Source organism: Cinclus cinclus, chromosome 6, assembly GCF_963662255.1.
Source record: "Cinclus cinclus chromosome 6, bCinCin1.1, whole genome shotgun sequence".
Taxonomy (NCBI): Eukaryota; Metazoa; Chordata; class Aves; order Passeriformes; family Cinclidae; genus Cinclus; species Cinclus cinclus.
This window is the reverse complement of record NC_085051.1, coordinates 52,767,728-52,787,892: the sequence shown is the minus strand read 5'-3', so window position 1 is coordinate 52,787,892 and position 20,165 is coordinate 52,767,728. Positions and strand designations below refer to the sequence as shown.

The 20,165-nt window shown below is 43.0% G+C and overlaps 1 protein-coding gene across 7 annotated transcripts in view; it reads left to right on the top strand.

Annotated features, from left to right (window-relative positions):
* Nucleotides 1–735: 735 nt before the first annotated feature.
* The window catches only part of LOC134045723 (uncharacterized), a 41,209-nt gene continuing 21,779 nt past the window's right edge, over nucleotides 736–20,165 (top strand). Inside the window, exons 1-4 of one of the 7 annotated variants that reach the window (XM_062495655.1) lie at nucleotides 736–892; nucleotides 2,500–2,665; nucleotides 17,786–18,109; nucleotides 19,455–20,046. In XM_062495655.1, coding sequence (XP_062351639.1) covers nucleotides 17,827–18,109; nucleotides 19,455–20,046 — 875 coding nt within the window. In that variant the 5' untranslated portion in view covers nucleotides 736–892; nucleotides 2,500–2,665; nucleotides 17,786–17,826. Of the gene's footprint in view, nucleotides 893–2,499; nucleotides 2,666–3,013; nucleotides 3,239–3,882; nucleotides 4,233–5,422; nucleotides 6,699–17,785; nucleotides 18,110–19,454; nucleotides 20,047–20,165 lie in introns of those variants that run through there. The other 6 variants (XM_062495659.1, XM_062495654.1, XM_062495656.1 and 3 more) reach the window with 6 other exon arrangements.

Sequence of the window (20,165 nt, the reverse complement as noted above, 5' to 3'; positions counted from 1 at the left end):
TTTGCCTGTTTGCCTATCATGTTCCAGATCTGCAAATAGTTTTGTGTTTTCCATTCTTTTTCTAACCTATCTCAGTGTATCTCCTGAGAGGTCTTTGGAAGACATGATGAGTGTTGGGGAAGTCTGTCTCTCTACATCTGTGGACTCTGCACAGGGCTATTGCACAAAAGGCTGTGCAATATATTCTTCCAAAGACCTGCTAATGAAAACACATGAATCAAAGGTGAGTTAGTATTCATGGGTTTCCCACAGTGGTCTCTTTCATAACTGATAAGTGATCACTGCTCCTCAACAAATACATAAAAATATCAGATAAAACAAATTCAGAGTCTTAAGCCTGTACTCAGGACCAGTTAAGCTTCAACCATTTGCTCTGACCACTTTTGAAAACTTGGCATGCATTGCTTGCATGGGAGAGCTGAGCCAGAGCTGTGAAAAGCCCTGTATGTCTTAACTTGTGTTGTGTCTTTTATCTTGTCCATTTCCCACTGGCACTCACTGTACTTAAAGCTTTTTAGAGGGCCTGTCATTATGCTGTCCATGCTGCTAAGGCATGGACAGACAGTATTCTGTTCGTAAATCCTGTTTTGAAAATCGCTTCATAATATGTCCCTAGAAGAAACTTCTGGTTTGTTTATTTTGATTTGTCCTTTGGCTGTGGCTGGATGCCCAGTCATGGGCCAGAATCAAACTGGCTGAGTACCAACACAGGGTAATTTCCAGCTTCTTGTAAGCGACTTCAGTTCATTTTGGCCATGCCTCTGCAGCATTTCTCAGAGCCAATCATCTGTGCTTCAGCTGATTGGGGTGCAAGCTGAACTCTGACTTGCCTGGCTGAGCCTGCCAAGAAAAGCATTAGCTAAGCAGAAACAGTGTGTGGCTGGGGGCAAAGGTGAGCATGCATTAAGTATCCACATCTTGATACTAAAAGGATGCAGCTACAATCTAAACAGGGTAAAGGGCACGGGGCAGACAGACAACTGCCTGATGTGACCCAGGAGTGCACACCACGTTGCCTGCTGCGAAAGGCCTCTTTGTCTCCCTGCATTATGCCTGCCCATTTTGAGTGAGAAGCAAAACAAATGCAAGAAAACAAACCATATGGCCTTGATGACATTTTTCTGTTTCTTGGCATCGGTTTGTTGTGCTTAAAAAGGCCTTGAATGTGTTGGACTGTAGTTGTGTATCTCATCCCCAGGCAAAACAGATATTTGTGCAGGTGGATTGAAGTTCCCCTCTCCCTTATATACAGGAGAAGGGGTCTAAATGCTGGGGTACCAGATGAGAGACAGGGTACAAATTCTTCATCTGTATTTAGGAAGGAGTGAGGAGCAGAAGTGGGAAGGAGACTTTTAACCATCACCTATCTCTTATCACCAGCTGTTGTCTGCCAGTATTTGTATTGCTTCCGTCTTCCCATTTAGATTACAGTTTGACCAATGTGACCTGAATTTTCAGACCTTGTTTTGAACACAGCTTACAGCAGTCTTGCTTTGGTTGAAGTCCTGCTGTATCCATGAGTACCTCTCAAAGAGACAGGAGAGAGTTTCTTATCAGTTTTAGAGGGATAGTCTTACCAAAGTTCTTGTACTTCACCTGGATATGTGCAGTTCCGTTTTGTTGTGACAAGGCTTTACCACTTCAACAAATTACTTGTGCCATAGCCTATAGATAACATGATAAAATAGACTTCACTTAGAATTACAACTTCTTTTCTTCTCTGACTGTCTTTCATATCTAATTCTGCACTGACAAAATGATCAGTCTGTGGACATTGAAGTTGTGAGACTGAATGTGAAAGATACCAGTTCTGTGCTTCTCCGAGCTTTGACAGGATTCAAAAATTTGGATATACCGCCTGGCTTTCATAACTACTGAATACCTGTTTGGCAAAATAGTTTTCTTGAATGGCATGTCCCAGTTCTGTATTCAGCTCAGCATATTTGGTGGGGCTGTGTTGTGGGAAGAGATAGTGTCCTCTTCCTGGACAGTAGGTTCAGATCCATCCAAGAGACATGTTGTGTGCTGGTCTGTGGTAGCAGAGTCCTATAGCAGTCCTGTCTGCTGTTAGTGAAAGGCAGTTCTAGCAATGTAAATACTTATTTCTTTTAGTTGCCCTCTACTTTGGTATCTGGCAGTGACAACCTCTGAGCCCATTGGCATGCCAGTAACTTTTGTCACTTTTGGAAATATGGGACTATGTGGGCTCAAAACCTCTGCCTTTTCATAAGAAGGCTGAGATAAGCCCCACATCTGAGCTCCAATTCTTTGTCTTACCCAGGAAAAATTCCCATTTCCCATTAACTAAGGAGCTTTAAAAGTTAAACAGAAAGCCTCTTCAGACTCTCTTCTTTCTTTGTTACTCTCATGTTCATTCTCATTTCAGCTCCCTAAGGGGAAAACCAAATGTCATTTGCAGTTCACTGCTGTATATTACATTTATTGCCCCTGTCTTGCTCTCTTTCAAAGCATGAACCCAACCAACCAACTTCTTATCAGTTTGACAGGTTGTGACTGTTGTCCTGGTGACCGGTGTAGTGGCACTATCATCATATACAGAAGGCAGAGAAAGAGATGCCTCAATGTGTGGGTATAGCTCTGTGTGCACGTGACGGGCCAGGAAGTCACTGGGATACATGAAGATAAGATCCGAGTTTTGGACTAGGTACGTGAAAGATGAAGCAAAAACAGAATGGAGAAGCATGCAAAACTAATAGCTGTAAGAGAAGAAATGGGGCTGTGTGTAGGAGTAGCAAATGCTCTGCTCCTCTCAGCATCTGATCTATGTAATTCAGTGCAGTTGTACTTAAGAGATACTTGCCCGCCAGCCTGCTGTCTTTTTCTACCCACTCCATTTCTCCCATTTCTTACTTAGGGTTATGGACATGAGAAAGAATAATGTTAATAACACTTATGAGTCACATTTTCCATCCAGACACACCATGCTTAACCCATTCATACACATGCCCTTGTGCAGCATCAACTCCAGTGCACTAATTACTCACATGGATCAATTAGGCTGATTTTTGCAGTGTTCTGTCATGGATTATCTCCTAGGTGCTAACAGAAAGCCCTGCTTTCAACAGCATGTGATCAGAATGGATGCCAAGGAAAAACAGATGGGAAGAGATGGGTAAGGGAGCACAAAGAAATAGTGAGACATCGTTACTCAGCACATAGGCAATGGTGTCAGCACACCAACTGCCTAATGCTTGGGACAGCTTTTGCAGGCTACGTGGTATGTTCTTGTTTTAGTGTTGGCTGGTTCAAGTAAATATCATCAGCTTTCAGCCGTTGAAGAAAATGTGGGATGGGGTAACCTAGATAAAACAGGTTCTGGCTTGTACGAGCTATGTGGTATTTAGGGAATAAGAATTTATTAATGTCTTCTACAAGTGAAAGGATTGTTAGAAACCTGCCAGTTTCTCTCCTGAGTGGGGGCAGCTTTAACCTGCTGGGGTGAAAGTGGGGCACAGCCCAGGGACTCATGTTCCTTGTGTGGTGCTGTGGTGCTATAGCTGTGGTTGCTATGGGGAGGGAGTATCTGGTTAATCCCCAACCCAGCTAATCTTCCATAGCTAATTGAGAATTAAATAAGTTTCATTCATTGTAAAATCTGGGTTTTCTGAAGACTCATTACCAACTATAACTCCACAGTCATCATCTGAATTCTTCACCAGATGCAGAATCATGGGAAGACATGTCTGATCTGCTGCCTGTCTTGTTTTGCTTGTATATTTATGCCCCCAGCATTGCCCTTGCCTGGGTTTGCTTATCTGTGACCTCCAGAGGCCTTGCAGCAGATAGGATGCTCTGCTAGACCTGCCAAATCTCTGCTGACATCTGTGTATTCCAAACAGCCTGCGTGGTGGGGGCATTTCAGTGGGACACGTTGCAAGCAGGAGCTGATGCAGCAGATCTGTCTCCTCCAAGGCAATACTTCAGGGCAGCCTGTGTTTCAGGGGTGGTCAGTAGGGAGAAGGGATAGGCCTGTGAACAGCATTAGTCAGACCCTGTGCCAGGACTACTGGTAGGATGTGCCACATCTTCTGGCTGAAGGATCAGAGCTCTGATGACTGATGAGGAGAGAGGTTTAAATATGTTGTCGGATGGAGCTTTTGTCATATAAAATTCATGGCACTGGCAGGCCATTTTTAATAATTACCCTCTCTGTAGAAGACACAGTGTCTTCACTTCATGCTTTTAAAAAAATAAAAACAAAGAAAAAAAAGGTATTTTAAAAATGAGTCTGATGTGATTTTGAACTTGTTCTCTCTGCAGCTTTGTACTGGAATGAACATTCCCACAAGGAAAGGTAGAGGTGAGGGGAGCATCACTGTGGTGAAAGGAGGAGACAACTGGTGTTTTCTGTCTAGCAGGAATAGAGGAGTTGCATTTCTCACCTCTCCAACACCTTCAGCTTCTGGGGTGGCTCTGTGACCATCAGAGACATCATGCATGATGCTGGTGGGATACAGAGCAGGCCTGCACCAGCTCTCCTCTTACAGCACAGCTGACAACCCAGCTCCCATTACACCTTTCCTTCTGTTTTTTGTTGCCCTGTGACTATTGTTCTGCACTCATTAGTACTTCTACTATTACCAAGATCAGATTGTTTTCCTTTGGGCTACTCATGACTTTCATGGGTGTTGTGAATACTGAAATTTCCAAGGGACTTACGAAAGTCCTGTGTACCTTGAGCTAGTAAAGCATGATTATGTAGCCCTTCCTTTGTAATATGAGTTCTTCCTCTTAAGGGAAGCCAGATAAATGAAGAAGAAGCTATTGTTTATTGTTGTTACAAAAGGCTCTTGAGCTAAATGGGACTCTGGCACCAACCTCTAACTGTGTAATTTCAGGAGTGTAACTGAAATGGCTGGAAATCTGTTTTTGCTGCTAATGACTGCAGTGAATGATTGCTGCTTTCAGTTCCTTTTCAAGGCAGTATTAGCTTGCCGGTTTAGACAATATGATAGAGAATGCATGTGTCAGTGACTGATTAAGTATATGTGAATTAACTGATCCTCCCAAAACATGGTTACAGAAAATTCAGTGCAACATCACATGCTAGCTGTTGCAGGTTATTGACAGCTGAAGTTATCTGTGTGTGAGTATTATATGAGGGATGGAAAAAAAAATGGAAAATTTGGCATGTAAGAAGATGTCTTCATAATGTTTGGCCCAAACCAGCAGTTTCTCTGGAAGCAATATTAGAAACATGTGGCATATCAATGCTAGATGATGAGATAGTGAAACATGTCCCATGTTCTTAAAACACCCCTGAGCATCCCTGAGTATCATTTTTCCTCTGTGCGTTTTAGACACAGAGTTGAGTTCCCATGCTATGCCATGTGTAACAGGGCCTGCCCTTTCCCAGTTCATTTGTGCTGCTTCTGTTTCCAGGAGAACCTGCTGTTGCCTGCCCTATGTCAAGGATGTAGTTTGTGTAACTCCTTCTGCAGGTTGTACCTGTGGCATCATGACCTTGCTGGAGAATGAAATGTTAGTTGGCCTTTGGAAGGTGAATTTGATCTGCTCCAGTTGTCTTTGTCTCTGCCTGTCTTGCTTCTTTTGAAGTTCTTGTTTTGTTTTGCAGGTAACTGGATGGTACCAGCTGTTACCTAAGGGAGGCAGGATGTTTTGGATGGGAGCTTCAAGGCTTGACATCAATTTCAAAGGACAGATGAAAGCAACTTTAATGAATTTTAGTGTCCGTAATGTGTTGGTGGATTGCCAAATAGGTCTTTGAAACCACAAAAGGGCCCTTATTCTGGAGCAGCATGTCTTGGGCAAGAGACAGAGGCAGAAAAGGTGTCAACAAACATGTGACTCTCCCAGGCAGCTCAACATCTTTCCTTTTTCTGTGGCAGGAGAAGATTGTCCCCACGCTTTCATCCTCTCAGCAGCACATTCCAATGTTTCCTGTGCAGCTTTGAAACCAAGAACCAAGAGGTGTTTCCCAGATGTACAGAAGATCTGGGCTGGTGGTGGCGTTCTGGGAAGGTGGGCAAAGAGGATTCTATGTGGAACTTCCCTCCTGCTGAGGTGACTCACCCTAGCAAGCAACTTTTGCTGGTTCCATTGCACAATCTGCAGCCCATAACGGCCGTGAGTCATCAGCCATAGAGCTGACCTGTGCCCTCACAGATCATATACCTCTGTTTTTTTCATGTGAATGGAAAGTCAGATGACCCATGGGCCTGAAGATGTGTCCCTGACATTCTTTGTTGTGGTTAATTTCTTGAAATTTAGGTGGTTCCTGTGTTCTGACATATACATATCAGTGCCTGAGCTACTCATTCTAAATTCTTTCTGCTGATGATGAAGTGAATGACCAGTGCTGGTGTGCTGCTTGACAGGCTGTTTTAGATACCTGCATTCACTTGAGAGGAAGGACACTGCTTACTCCTGTGTCTTTTTTCTGCTTATGAAAGCAATCTGGATTATCCACAGAGATGTACACTTCTTCACACTGGCCATGCAGTTAGTGGAAGGACTCACCTCCTCAGAACTTGGATAGTCTGATGACTTAAGCACTGGACAAAAACTCTGGACTACCTAGATAGGCCAGGTGAAAGCCAGGCAAGTAGACATCTGGACACAAAAGGATCTGGCTAAAGGGGCCCTCTCCCCTGGATTGTTTGTCTGATGGGTCAGAGTTGTGACCACTAACCTGCTGAATGAAAAGCTGATGCAGGGTGGGTTTATTTTTTTGTTTTGTTTTGGTTTGGTTTTTTTTTTGTTTGTTTTTTTTGTGCCGAGGAGGTAAGAAGAGCTCTCAGAAAATAAACCTGAATCTCTGGAAAAGTTTTCTGTTCACTGAACTGGGATCTCCTGCTGACTTTCTTCTGACTGCTGAGGTCTTGGGTATATCCTTTCAGGAGTTGTGAAGATATGTGTTCTCTATTATCCATCCAACCCTGCCTGATTCCCCATCTCCCATAACCTCTGGGATCTTTTCTGCTCCATATCCTCATTCTTTGTTACCCGTGTCACTACCTTGTTTTTTCATATTCTCTCTGTGCTCTTGTCTGGTTTCATTTGCCCACTGCTGCCTGTGCTTTGTTTCACTGACTGCCAAGGCATGTGACCAGCAAGGTCTCTCAATAGTCTGAATTTGCCTTTCAAAAAGAGGCCCAAGATCTCAGCAACCTACCCAAAGAATTAAAAAAAACAAACCACCCCAAACAAGACAGACAGGAAAATATACAGTGGATCTTTCTGTGTGCTCATAAATAAAAGTCAGACAATAATATGCTTTTCTAAAAATAACACCCATAGCAAGTGTTTTGGTAGGAATAATACTGACCTAGTTTGCATGTTGCCCACGTGCAAAAAAAAATGTTGGCGAGGAAAAACCATTGCCTGACAGAGTATTTGCTTTTGCTGAAACAGATCTGAATTGAGAGGTGGTCAAACAACTCTTACAGTCTCTTCTTTGGACAATACTCTCAGGCACATGGTATGACTTTTGGGAATGTCCTGTGCAGTGCCAGGAGCTGGATTCCTTGGAGGATGATCCTTGTGATTCCTTTCCAGTTCAGCATATTCCACAATTCTGTGATTCTTGGTGGCCCCTCTGGAGGTTTCAGAGGAGAGGGGCTGGGGAAATGCTTACTGGCTGCATGGCCCACAGCAGTCACTTGCCTTCTGTGTGGGCTGAATGTGTAAGTTGCACCCATGTGGTACAGTCAGTGAGGGTTCACATGAGCAGAAATCCTCTTCTGCAGCCCCAGCCTGGGATGTTCATGTCTGCAGAGTGGGCAGGATATCCCTGTGATCTGTGGACCTGAATCTGTGTATGTGAGTTTAGCTTTCCGTCTTCATCTGTGGCACAGATTGAAATATTTCTGTGTTTTAAATATTTTGAAGGAAATTACCCTTGACTGCCCAGCCCTTGCTCACCCCATGGACTCAGTCTGCTCTCCTGTCCTTGTTCCTGTGGCCAGGACTGCAACACAGCCCTAGGGAAGGAGCTGTACCTTGGGGCATATGAGAGAGACGTCCCTGTCTTCCAGCTCCTTCTCATCCTTTCTGAGTGGATATTGTTCAGGCCTGGACCCAGAAGTATTCTCTATGGGCAGCTCAGCATCAGTGACAACAGTGACAGCTGCCACCAAGGGCTAGTATCAAAGAAGCGTCCCTTACAGGGAAGAACACCCTTGGATTTCCTGGAAATCACCCTCAGAGATCACTGATCTTTTGAGTATTATTGGTTACTATGCAAGATTACTGAGATGGGCATGTAGAGAAGCCTGATAGGATCTCAGGGAGATGATGACAAAGTGGATCAGCAGCAGAGGCTGGATGAAAAGGGCTCCTTTCCCAGGGCTGATCCACCTTCCTGCCCCTTGAGCCTTCCACTATCTTTACATTATTGAGTGCCACAAGATGTGCTTCCTGTGTGTTGGAGAACTGGCAGAAGGAAAATTGTTCTGCATGGCTCATCAGCAGGACATGGCAATGCCTTACTGAGTCCTCCCTAGTTTCCCAGGGGTGACGGGTGTGCTGAGTCTGCAGCTGGATCCCACCACGACCTGGCAGTGTAGGGCTCAGCAGCCCTCCCTGGCTCATTTCCCCTCGGCAGGATGTGAACCAGCAGTCCTTGATCCAGCACAGCCTCGCTGCCGGCAGGAGCTGCCTCCGAGCTGTCGGAAAACTGCAGGCGGCTCCGGAGCAGCAGGCTGGCCACCCTGCTGTGCAGTCCTGTCCTCCACAGCTTTGGCACATCTCAGCCTCTCTGCAGAGCTGTGCCTGCCTGGCCTGCCACGTGTGCTGTAAGGAGGGCTGCAGCCCTTTCCAGACTCTGAAATTAGAGCAGAAGTGTGTCGGGGAATGCTCTGTGGGGATATGGATAAAGTTTTTATGCAAACGGATGCTACAGCTTTCCCTCAAGATTGTATCCTCTTCCTTATTTTTCCTGTCTCTCATGATAAGTGATACATGAATTTCTGATTCTGAGCAGCCTTGATGCTGGGTAATGCTCTCATTCAAGCAGAAAATCTAGGTCAGCTGCTCATAAGAATAGATCAAGCCTTCATTGAACTCACTGGACAGACCTTCAGTGGGATGGGCTTTTCCCTGGCTTGTTTTGTTCATAGCTCCAGAAGTTGACAGGCCTTTTGTGGACAGCAGCTATAATATCCTGCCAACATCCTGCAAGCATTACTGAATCACATCATCACAGGGAAAAATCAATACTATGAGGTATTAATTGTGATTTTTAATTTTTTTTTTTAACCTAAAATAGGGCACCCAGTAATGAAGATCTGTATCTATGGTCAAAACAATCTGATTTGTGAGAACATGTATTATAAAAATAGAGTTTGAACTTTTTCTCTGAATTCGTGCCTATAAATAACTGCTCTTACATATGGCATCTAACTATTTAATTGTATATGCAGATTAGATAGTCATTTACATGCGGTCATCAATGACAGCAACTAATAACATTGGCTGTTATTTCCAGGAACATATGGTAATGCCAAAGGTTTTAAATATTAGTCAGTACTTGCCATACATACCAATATCTCTCCCCATCTCTTCCTTTCAAAAATGTTAGAATAGATTAATAATCACAAGGTACAGCTGCTTCTTCTTGGAACTAGTTGCACCACAGAAGATCTAATGTGTTATATGTTTTATATAAAAGTACAGTCCAGCTTGTAGTTCATGATTTGTCTGGCTGTGATGGCTTCTTGAGACTGGGAAGGAAGAGGAAAGAAAATGTTAATATGCTTTTTCTCCATTTTATTTACATATGCAGAGGGTGGGGGAAGGAAGTTGCAGACATGAATGACTCAGTTCCCCCTAGTATGAAGTGTGGTCTGTAGACATTTTTATCCAGAAGATATTTTACAGCTCTTTGAGCTTGCTTTTGTGTAGACTAAATTGCTACCCATGGTAAGGTTAATAGGTACCAGGGATAGGGAGTGCCCAGTTAATTTTCTTCCTCATCAACAAAATCAGTGCAGTCATCTTTTTCCTGATGTAAAACAGGTTTTGAGCATGAAAGCTTAGATTTTTGCTGTTTTACGTGTTTTGCCCACATTGTAAGGCAAATTGGCATATTGGAGTGTGAAGAGTGGGGTAACAGCCAAAGAGACCTCAGTGAACATAAAACCATTATTGGGCTTGGAAGCTCCACATTAAAACCTTGTGCAGAAAATACCAATATTGACCCATTTATTCAAACAGACGAGCTCCAAGCTGCCTGAAAACCCAGAGATTCTGTGCTGTGTCAAGATCAGCTGTGTTAGCTTGGTTTGCAGTTTGTGTGATTTTCAGAGGTTATTGACTCCAAGGCATTTGTTGTCATGTAGTCATGGGGCATACAAACACCACTCTGCACCACTACTTCCTGCTCACTGAACAGATGTGTACAGTTAACAGGCTAATTATTCTCTTTGAAACAAAAGGAAATTATCAGTTACTTAAATCCTTTGTTGCAATGTATCCTTAGTGCTCTTCACTCTTTTTTATTATTTTTCAAGAGTCTTGGCTCTTGACAGCCAGTAAATAATACATGCAGGAGATCTAAGGTCAGAACAGTGTAGATAACGTGCTTGTTCATGATAGGAAAAAAATAGCAATTCCTTTGTAAATTTGCTTGGTAATTTAGAAACATCCTTACAAGACACCTAATTTTGGTTCCTCGAGGACCACATCTTCCTCCTTTGCAGGGAGAATCTTTCTGTGAGTGATGAAGGTGGCAGAGTGGCTGTGAAGGAGGCGGCAGGGGAACAGTGCCAGTGTGCTGGCAGTTGGTGCTGTGCAGCTCTCAGGAGCTGGGGTAGTGTCTCTGGATCTTTATATAGCACTACCTCCACTCTGCTGAGACGTGGGAAGTGATGAAAAGATGAGATACATCCTGATACTGACAGCAGATGCATGCATTACAAATACTCTTCCCTTTCCTTTACCTTGCCTGTTTCTGATTTTTTTGCCCAGGTTTTGCCCACCCCAGGTTTTGCCCACCCCTCATTTTCTTGGTGTTTCTTCAATTCGTGTAAGACAGGAATGGGTCTGAAAATGTTGAAGACCCTCAGGCAGCTTCCACATCATGAAATAGTGCTGAATTTTCTAAGTGACATTTCTCCAAATGCTTTTCTGCTTTTGGAAGAAAACCCAGTGATGTAGTGTAAATGTTTTATCACCAAGTCTTTGGGAAGCCTGCTTTATTCAGCCTGAACTGATGCTAATAAAAATTTAATGCTTCTTTTTATGCTCATGAAGAATTCCTCCCCAGGGTATTTTTCTGAAGTAGTTTCAGAGGATGATGGGCTCTCTCCTAGGACCCTTTTGGGTGCCTCTTACTGTAGCAAGTCCCTCACTAGCTAGCAAGTTCCAGTGCTCAGATTGCAAAAACCTTTCAAGGTGGACCTTTTAACAGTGTGATTTGGTATCCTGATTTTGGATATCCTGAGCTTTACCAGGGCTAGTGGCTAAGCCAGGTTGCTGCTCACTGTGGGTTGGGAATGGAGTTCTTGCTCAGGTTGTCCAGAAGTGACAACAGGAGGCACTTGGTGCTGAGCATTTTTGAAGATTAAGTGTCTATACAAAAGCTGATCTCTTTTCTTCTACCTCCTCTCCCAAACAACATGTTCAGCCACAAGGATGAGGGTATACGCCATCCCATACTAATAAATATATTAATATATTACTACATTACATATTAATATCTAAATGTATATAATAATATATATTTATTTAAATATATTAATATATCAATATACCCCATCCAATAGCTCCTTTGGAAGTGCAAGTGCATGGGGCATTTATGCCTTAGTTTGTAGCCAGACACTTGCAGTGAATGTTGAGGGGAGAAACAACAGTTGAGTTTTGATATTTTGTTAATATTGAAATGTGCCTGGCTCCTGTCAGAAGTCTCAGGGTGTCTTGGCAGCTTATCTGTAGTTATGATTTTTAGCCTCCAGATGGTGTCTGGCAGATATGCCTGTGGAGCCATGTAAGTGCACTGGGGGTGAAACACTGAAGACTGGAATTTACTCAATCACTGGCCTCCTGTGGCAGCAGAAAAAGCATGTAAATGATGTCATGTGTATTTTCAGTCCCAAATCTCTGCATATGTGCTCTGTGTAGGGCTGTGTACAGAAGTGTGCAGGAAGTTTCCTCTGAAGTTGAACTTAAAGTTTTTACTGCTGGAAAGAATTGATGTAAAAATGCACAGAGGAATCCTGTCGATCTAAGGCAAATGAAGAGACTCAAAATGTTAGGCTCATCTGTCCAAATGTAGATAGAATATTCATAATGCAAACTTTCCCAAAAATACCCCTCTGGATAAAATAATGGATCATCTGGAAATAAGACATGGTAGTGGTTGAGGTAATGCATTCTTCACCAAGCTAGAAAACAATATCCGTGATTATTTTTTTAAGCCCTTTCTATTCCTAGGACAACCAAGCAGCTTTCAAGTTGTAGATTTCCTCTGGCAAAGCTGGAAAACCTTCCTTGGATAACTTCAGATAACTCATAAGATTAGAAACCAGGCTGTTGGATGACTGCTCTTTGACATGACCAAACTGGCAGCTTGCAGTGCTATGCTGTTTTACATGGCAGAAAACTTCACTGAAGACTAAGCTGCTACTCCAAAAAGTATTGTTTCAGTCTTCTCTTACTATATGGATTAAGAAATTCTCAATGCAAGGATTTTTATGGCCATTTCAAACACTCCTACTGCTTAACTCTCCACAGTTAATCCTTAAAATTTTGGGGGTTGTGTGTTTAATTTATTATTACTACTACCATTGCCATTTTTGTCAAAAGAGGAAGCATCTTCCTTAAAGCAATGCTTGTTTCATTCTGAAAAGAACAAACAGAATTAGGCAAAATCCCCAGGAATTAGCTAAAAATATTCTAAAGGAACAGCAAAGTAGGTTACTAATTAAGTGAAAATTGAGGTCAGTTGAAAATGGGGTCCTCACAATCAGAGGGAAAATGGAGGCAGTGCAAAATTTTATATCACATCCAGTGCTTTGTTTCAGTGTTCAGGGCAGGGGAAGGAGCAGTATCCAATGTTTGGGGACCTTGTCCTTAGAACTTTAGTGTAGTTGCTGAAAATGCTGGGACCATGCAGTGCTGCTGTCAATCCATCTGCCTGTCCTCTCCTCATAAACCAAATTCCTCCAGTTTCAGACAAATCCAGAGAAGGACAGAAGTCTTAGATTAACTCTTTCAAAATGGGATAAAAATCAGTGGCTGAGCAGAGAAAAGCTCAAGCAAACACACTCATCAATAGAAAGGAAGAAGCTTTTTTCTTTCCCTATTGCTCCCAAATGTGGCATGTTCAGGGTAGCACAGATCTAAGGCAGTAAGAGGTCTCAGCCTGAGGCTGGGAGTCACTGTAGGAAAGCAGCTTTGTTTCATCTGTTGCTGTAGGAGAGGGTGCCTGTATTAAATATTTGTGCTGCTTTATTTGCTCTTGCACACACACAGGTTATCTGGAGAGTACAGGGGATTTGGTGAGCACCAGGGGCAAGGAAACCGTGTTTGTGTACCTTCACACTGAACTGCTGGGCAGCAGTCTCTGGTGTGAAATAAAGGCTGAGTTCATGCTGTGTTCTCTTCAGGGGCAGTGAAGATCTATCCTCTCCTCAGACATGTATGTTTATGAAGTGTGTAAGGATGCACTGCTTTGTGTGAGACACCTTCTGTCAGTTTGGTTAAAACTGGCTTTAAAATTAGTTAAAACTGACTTAAAATCCACTCTTGTGCATTAGGGCAGGGGATCACATAAACACAGAGATACACTCAACCTCTGGCTGTATTGTCTTTTTTTCCTTAGGAAATAAGAATTAATATATGCTTTCCACAGGATGATAAACATCTGACTGTGCACAATACACAAAGTCACCTCTTGCATACGACTGTGATGGCAATACCAGCTGCAATGTCAAATGTGAGGAGAAGGTGCTTTTGTTTTGTTTCTTTGTTGGTTTGTTTGTTTTGTCTCTCTCAAACCTACCTTGTTTGGAATAGAGACTTGCTCTTCTTTGCTGATGAAATCAAAGGTACTCTATGTGGGTGGAGGAGCATAGCTTCACAGAGTGGTTTTGCATGGATTTATATCCTAGGAAGCCAACATCTTTCTGTGCCATACTCTGCATATTTAATTTTCTTTTCTGCCATGTTTCATGCCTTTGGTTCAAAGTGGTGGAAAGCACCAGCATGTTCTGGAAACAAAAGAAGGAGGTGAAAAACCTCTCTCTCCAGATACTGCAATCTGCCTGCCTGTTAGGACCAAGTGTATTTCATATAACAGATGTTACTGAACACAAAGTTTCCATTGTCTATGCCTGACTGTGTTCATGTAATGTCCCTGCAAAGCAAGCAGGGGCATCACTGTGTTGCTGGAATTGGAATATTAATGTAATTGGACTCTTGCAAAGTCATTTAATTTGTAGTGCTAATAGTCTGACTTCATCTGATTAGCATCAAGACCAAACAGCTATTGTTCAAGTCAGGCACACAATCCACTTGTTATGAAGAGATTTTATCAATATAGGCAGAATTGGGAAATAGCAAGATAAAGAGTCAAGTCTACAAAGTAACCATATAAAAACTTATCCAAGATATTAATTGTTTAATGGAAAATCACGAAGACAAAGGAGTTACAGTTTTTCCGAGATAGGAAGACAGAGTCTCAGTGATGTGGGGAGGCTGTGGACTTTTCCAGGAGCTCCAGGAAGTGAGGGAAAGTCCTGAATGCTGGGGATGTTCCTAAGAGACAAATTGCTTCTCTTTCACAGTAAGCATAGCAAGGGTCATGGCAGAGAGAATGACCCTGCTAGAGAACATCCCACTGTGGATAAATAGAGGCATTGAAACACCAGGAAGAAGGAGAGGGCTGGTTTCCAAGAAGTGGCTTTGGAGGAAGAAGAAAGTAATTTGATACAGCTGACAAAGGACTTTGTTCAGAAGCAGAACTGTCCTTGTTCTTGGTCCTGTGTCCTTGTGGTTTCCTATTGCCCTTCTTTCCTTGGAATGGCTCCCCTTGAATGAGCACCCCAGGAGCCCATGGAAGGAGCAGATAAAACATGGCTGTACCCCAGTTCCTTTGCCCAAAAAAATGGTTTTGGACAGCAAACAATCCCCTTTGCATGATTTAAACTCTTAGTGAAAAACCTCTATTCTAGTTTGGTCTCAACACTTTCATGTAAAGGTGAGCTTTGCCCTGTGAGCTTTGCCTGTCTCAGCATAACATCATCCATGAGAACACTGTGGTACATTATGTTCCTAGTGACTCAAATTATCCCCATGTTTTAATTGCAGAATTTTAGCCTGAGCAGTGACATAGCATTGGAGACAGAGGGGAGAGGCCTGTACACTATGCAGGTGCTGTTAAGGCATGCAGCCCCAGAAAAGCAGGCTGTTGGTGGCCTCTGGGCTGCTCCTTTGTGGCATGTCCTCTCCTGCAAGAGTGCACTCCCCTCAGAGACAGCATCCTTCAACCCAAAGCAATTGTGGGCAGGGGGTGCAGAGTGGGTGACAATGGATTGCTGGGGCATCACTTCCTGCTGCTGCTGGGCTCAGCACCCTTGGTCAGAGTGACATCCCCATCCTGCTGTTCCTTTGCAGGGTGCTCCTGGCTGCCTGCTGCCAGAGGCCATGGCCTGTTCTGCCTCTGGTTGCCCTGGTTTGGGAGCAAGGAGAAGGTAGGACAGAGGAGCCATGTGGGCTGTTGGTGCTGCAGTGCTGGGGTGGACTGTGCCCTGAGGGCACTCTCATCTTGGGGAGTGTCTGACATTCCCTTGATTGAGTGGGTCAAGTAGTCCATGGAGTAAGAGCTGGTCCTAGCCTCAGGATGTCAGTCCATCTCTGCCTTCACTCCCCGCTTTCCACAGGCTTGTATTGTATTCCCTTGAAATAAGCTTTCTGGGAAAACACAGCAATTCCCACACATCATGCTGCCACAGTTCAGGGCATGATCTGCAATTATAAGTGTGTACAAAATCTGTGTACTGCAGGGAGTCTTGCCTTCAGGACTGGCACTTTGACACCTAATTTTCTTCCACAGAGAAATGGTTTTTGTTAGAGACAGGCTTGTTGGAAAAACGCTGATGAAGTGAAACATAAACATATTGTGTTGGAATTTTCATGGGAAAATATTTATGAAGGGTTTCAGCAAGCCTGGAATGCTTCTCTCAGTACTGACCCTCTTACTGCATCTTGTATTCATATACTGTGAAGCTGTAACATTCCAAATGAAACATTTTAACTTCAGCTGATCAATAATTAAGGTCAAAATGGAATGTGTATAAAGCCTCTCAATTTTCAACTTTATTCACAAGCTGGGAAAACACTGTGTTTTGCAAGCTCAGTATTTCCTAATGGCAGCAGCTCAAATGTGTGACCGCTGCTGGAATTTCTGTTTCTCTTTCCAAATGAAATGTGTTTATTTCCTCCTCCCTATTGTTACTAATGAATCAAACGGCTTTGTGATAACATGCTGGTGGAATTAAGCACCTACAAAAGAGCCAGAACTACATAACATTCACTTGGTTTCCAAGTAGGAAATAAGTGGAATTTTACTATCATGAAACTGTAGAAAATCTTGGAAGAAACTGCAGGTATTAAACCCAGAAATATGAATTAACATATTTGAAACTGTCTAGATGATGTGTGGAAAAATCTCCCCTTAAATTCATACTCCCAAAATCATTGTTGCATAGTGTATGGTTTTGAATCAGTACAGCTTGCAATGATTAATACAAACTGTCCTCAGCAGATGAAAATTGTCACATTTTTGATTTATCTTTATAATAATGGAATGGAGAATTAAACCCAGTTTTTAATTCTTTTGCAAGAAGGGCATGGTACGGACAGCATTTCAACTCCTCTCCAAGTTCTCACAGCAGTGTAGGGATTTAAGAAAAAAATCTATTTTAAATGCAAGCTCCTGGATTTAAAGAATACTTTCTGTGGAGGAATTCTTTCTGTGGTTTATGGTCAGAACCTTTAGCAGCCCAAGACAAGCAAGCCCACAGACATATACCTCCTTTTTCTTCACCACTGGATATTGGCTGGTGAACTGATCCATGTGTGCACATATGTGTACGGACACACACATATGTATGGTGGATTGCTGCAACATTATGCCATTTATTTCCATGTGTGTGTACATAAATTTAAAATAATACATAATAGAGTACATAGTTGCTGGAATATTGCACATTCTAGAAGGTTGGGATCGCTCTTATCTCCTCTGGGTGATGTTATTAAAACATGAAAACCAACACCCATTCTCTGGGCCTTTATGTCCCTGGTGGCTAGCACTAGGCTTGCTGGGAGGTGAGGTAAACTTTGGCTCCAAACCCAGATGTGATTTCCCTGCCAAAGAAAAACTCAGGTGTAGCCTGAGCATGCAGGGTGGGTGGAAAATGTTATGGGCTTCATAGAAATTGTTACTAATCAACTCCCTTAAACTGATAGGACTGTCATCAAAATAATAGGCAGTGCAGGGATATTTTAATCATTTAGAAAATGCCCAAAATCTTCCTGGCTTTCCCCCAGTGGTTGTGGTTAGATTATGTATGAGGTTTTTGACATTATTTACCCAGAAGAGGGAAGGATTACATAAGAGGGCTGGAAGCCTATAAAAGTGTCCTCACTTGGCACAGACAGGAACAAGGTTAGACTTTTTCAAAGGCAGCTGATGTCTGTAGCTGCACAGAAAAAAAAAATCAGAAGAAGAAAGAACTTCTCTGGGAGATAAACACTAAGATTTTTTTTGCATAGAAGTGTTTCTCATGTTTTATTCTGATAGTATTCCCAGTTGGACAGAAAGCACCTGAATCTGCTTGGATCATGAGGAAGACAAAGCATTCCTGGGAAGCCTTTGTGGGAGAAGGCAACAAGAGGGAGAAAATGACTGGGGAAAATGCAAGTATACTGCCCAAGGCCACACATGAGGAGAGAAAGAAGAAGGAGGCAAAGAGGAAAGGGAAATTGAAAACCTTGGCAGGCAAATTGCTGAAGACTGTGGTTGGTGGGAAGGAGACAGTGGAGAAGGCTGGTGCTGAAGCTGTGGCAGGGAATTTGCTGAAGAGGCCAACCGGTAGGAAAGGAGTGAAGAGAGGGACGCCTGCAGGTAACCTTGAAGTTATCTCTGGGTCCAGGCCTGGATAGTCTTTGCCCCTCCCATCCCTCAGGCTCTTGTTTTTTGTTAGCTTCTGATTTAGGAGCTTTCCACTCTCCTCCCCATCCTTCACCTGAATTCTTGTACCTTCTGAACCCTACACTTGCTACTCTGGACAGTTCTGTATTTCACTTTTTATTTGCCTCACAAATGTTTCTCTTTACTGTTCTTATTTTTATCTCTGCAAAGACTCATGATGTGTCTTGTGAGAAAGATGATGTACGTGTGACTGACACCCCACCCGTGTGACTGTGCTGTTCCTCCACAGATGGGGAGGGGGAGGTGGGTTGCACACAGCCTGGTTGTGCCAATTAAACATTTCCCATGCAGGTATTGAGGCAGGATGGGTGCAGCTTGTAGACTTCTCCTGTTCAGCTTTGTTGAAAATCCTTTATCCTTTCATCAGCCCTTTTCCATTTTGTGTCATGTTCCTCATTCCAGTCCTGTTTGATTTAATTCTTACTTCACATATGAGATGTTTTCATAGAGAAAAGGTAAGAAGGATTTAGAAAAACATAGTGGAAGTTCATACTCCTTTCATTCTTCACTTAGATCCAAAGTTGTATCCTGAATTATTTAAGTCCCACTGCTTCTGGCTTTACTTAACTTTCCCTGCATTCTCATCAAGTTTGATTTGTCCGCTGGGCTCTGCTCCAGATACCTTTGGACAAACCTTAACCCTTCATTGCTCAACCTTGTAATCTATAAAACACATGGGAAAAAGCCCTGCAGCTCTGTGTATCTGTTGTGAGAGTACATTTAACTCCTGTTGGTTGGCTGGATGTGCTAGGTAAGATACATTGGAAACAAGCAGCATTGAAAATCTTCCTCCGAACGGAGCTTGCAGCACTTTGGTCCTGCCAGGATTTCTGTAGAGGAGGCAGAGAATTCCTTCCAGGCTTGACTTGCAGCTGTTGGCTTGTTCAGAAGATGTCCTTTCTTGAATGCTTTTCTTCTGGGCAGAGGGTACATTTGTTAAGGAAAGATTGTAATTAATGAACCTTCATTGCTCACATGAGGTGGTCTCTGGAATGATGACAGAAAGCTGCAGACTAATCTGAAGGCTTGGTTATCCTGGAGGAGGAAGGATGAAAGAAATTTAGAAATGAAAAAGAAAACTTGCTGGTCCTGAGGAAACTGAGAGATGCTTGTGCTAGACCTTATGTGGGCTGATCTTGAGTAGATCTTGAGGAATTTTGTAATACATATAAACTAGATACTTCATAACTTGGATATTAAAGTGATGATCCTATAGACAAATGAACAAACAGCAAGTTGTGTTCTTATTCTGTTGCAGAGGAAACCATCTGCAGATTCATTGAGCAAGGAAAGTTTTTGGAAGCTTGTGATCAAATTCATAATCTGGAGCATTCTGGAAATGATGGTATGGGAAAGTCTGAATCACTTTATGTGCTGCTGGCTGAGCGAATGTGGACTGTAGTGGGAGAAGCATTCCGTGGAAGTGATAGGATGCTCCTGGAGCCACTGCAGTCAGTGGGGGAATCACTGAAGTGGGAGAAGCAGAAGGAAGCAGAGCGGCTTGGCAACAGCCTAGAGACGGAGTCTGGTTCCACCTGGAGCCCAAACTTCTGGAGAAAAGATCTGGAGGAAAAGCTAATGCAGTACATGATTGCCCAGATTCCCCTGTTTGGTTCCTCTAACATAGATGAGACTGCACTAAAACAGCACCTGAGCCATCTGGAAACAACATTTCTCCCCAGCCTGGAGCACAGAAGTGATGTCTTCAAGGAAGCAGGATTGCTCGTCACCTATGCCCGCTGCTGTCATGCCTCTCTGTGTTCTCACCTTGCCACACTTACTGACAGTAACTCTTTCAGCTTCAGCCAAATTCTTCTAATTTATGAATGGAGCATTAAAATGTACAAAAGGTATGTTTGAGGGACCTTTCCCCTACATTTTTTCTGTATCTCTATTTTTTGTTTCTGAGAATAGTCCCTGCTTCCTGACAGCATAGTGATGATCAGGATTCTTGCTGAGTCTAGGTTTG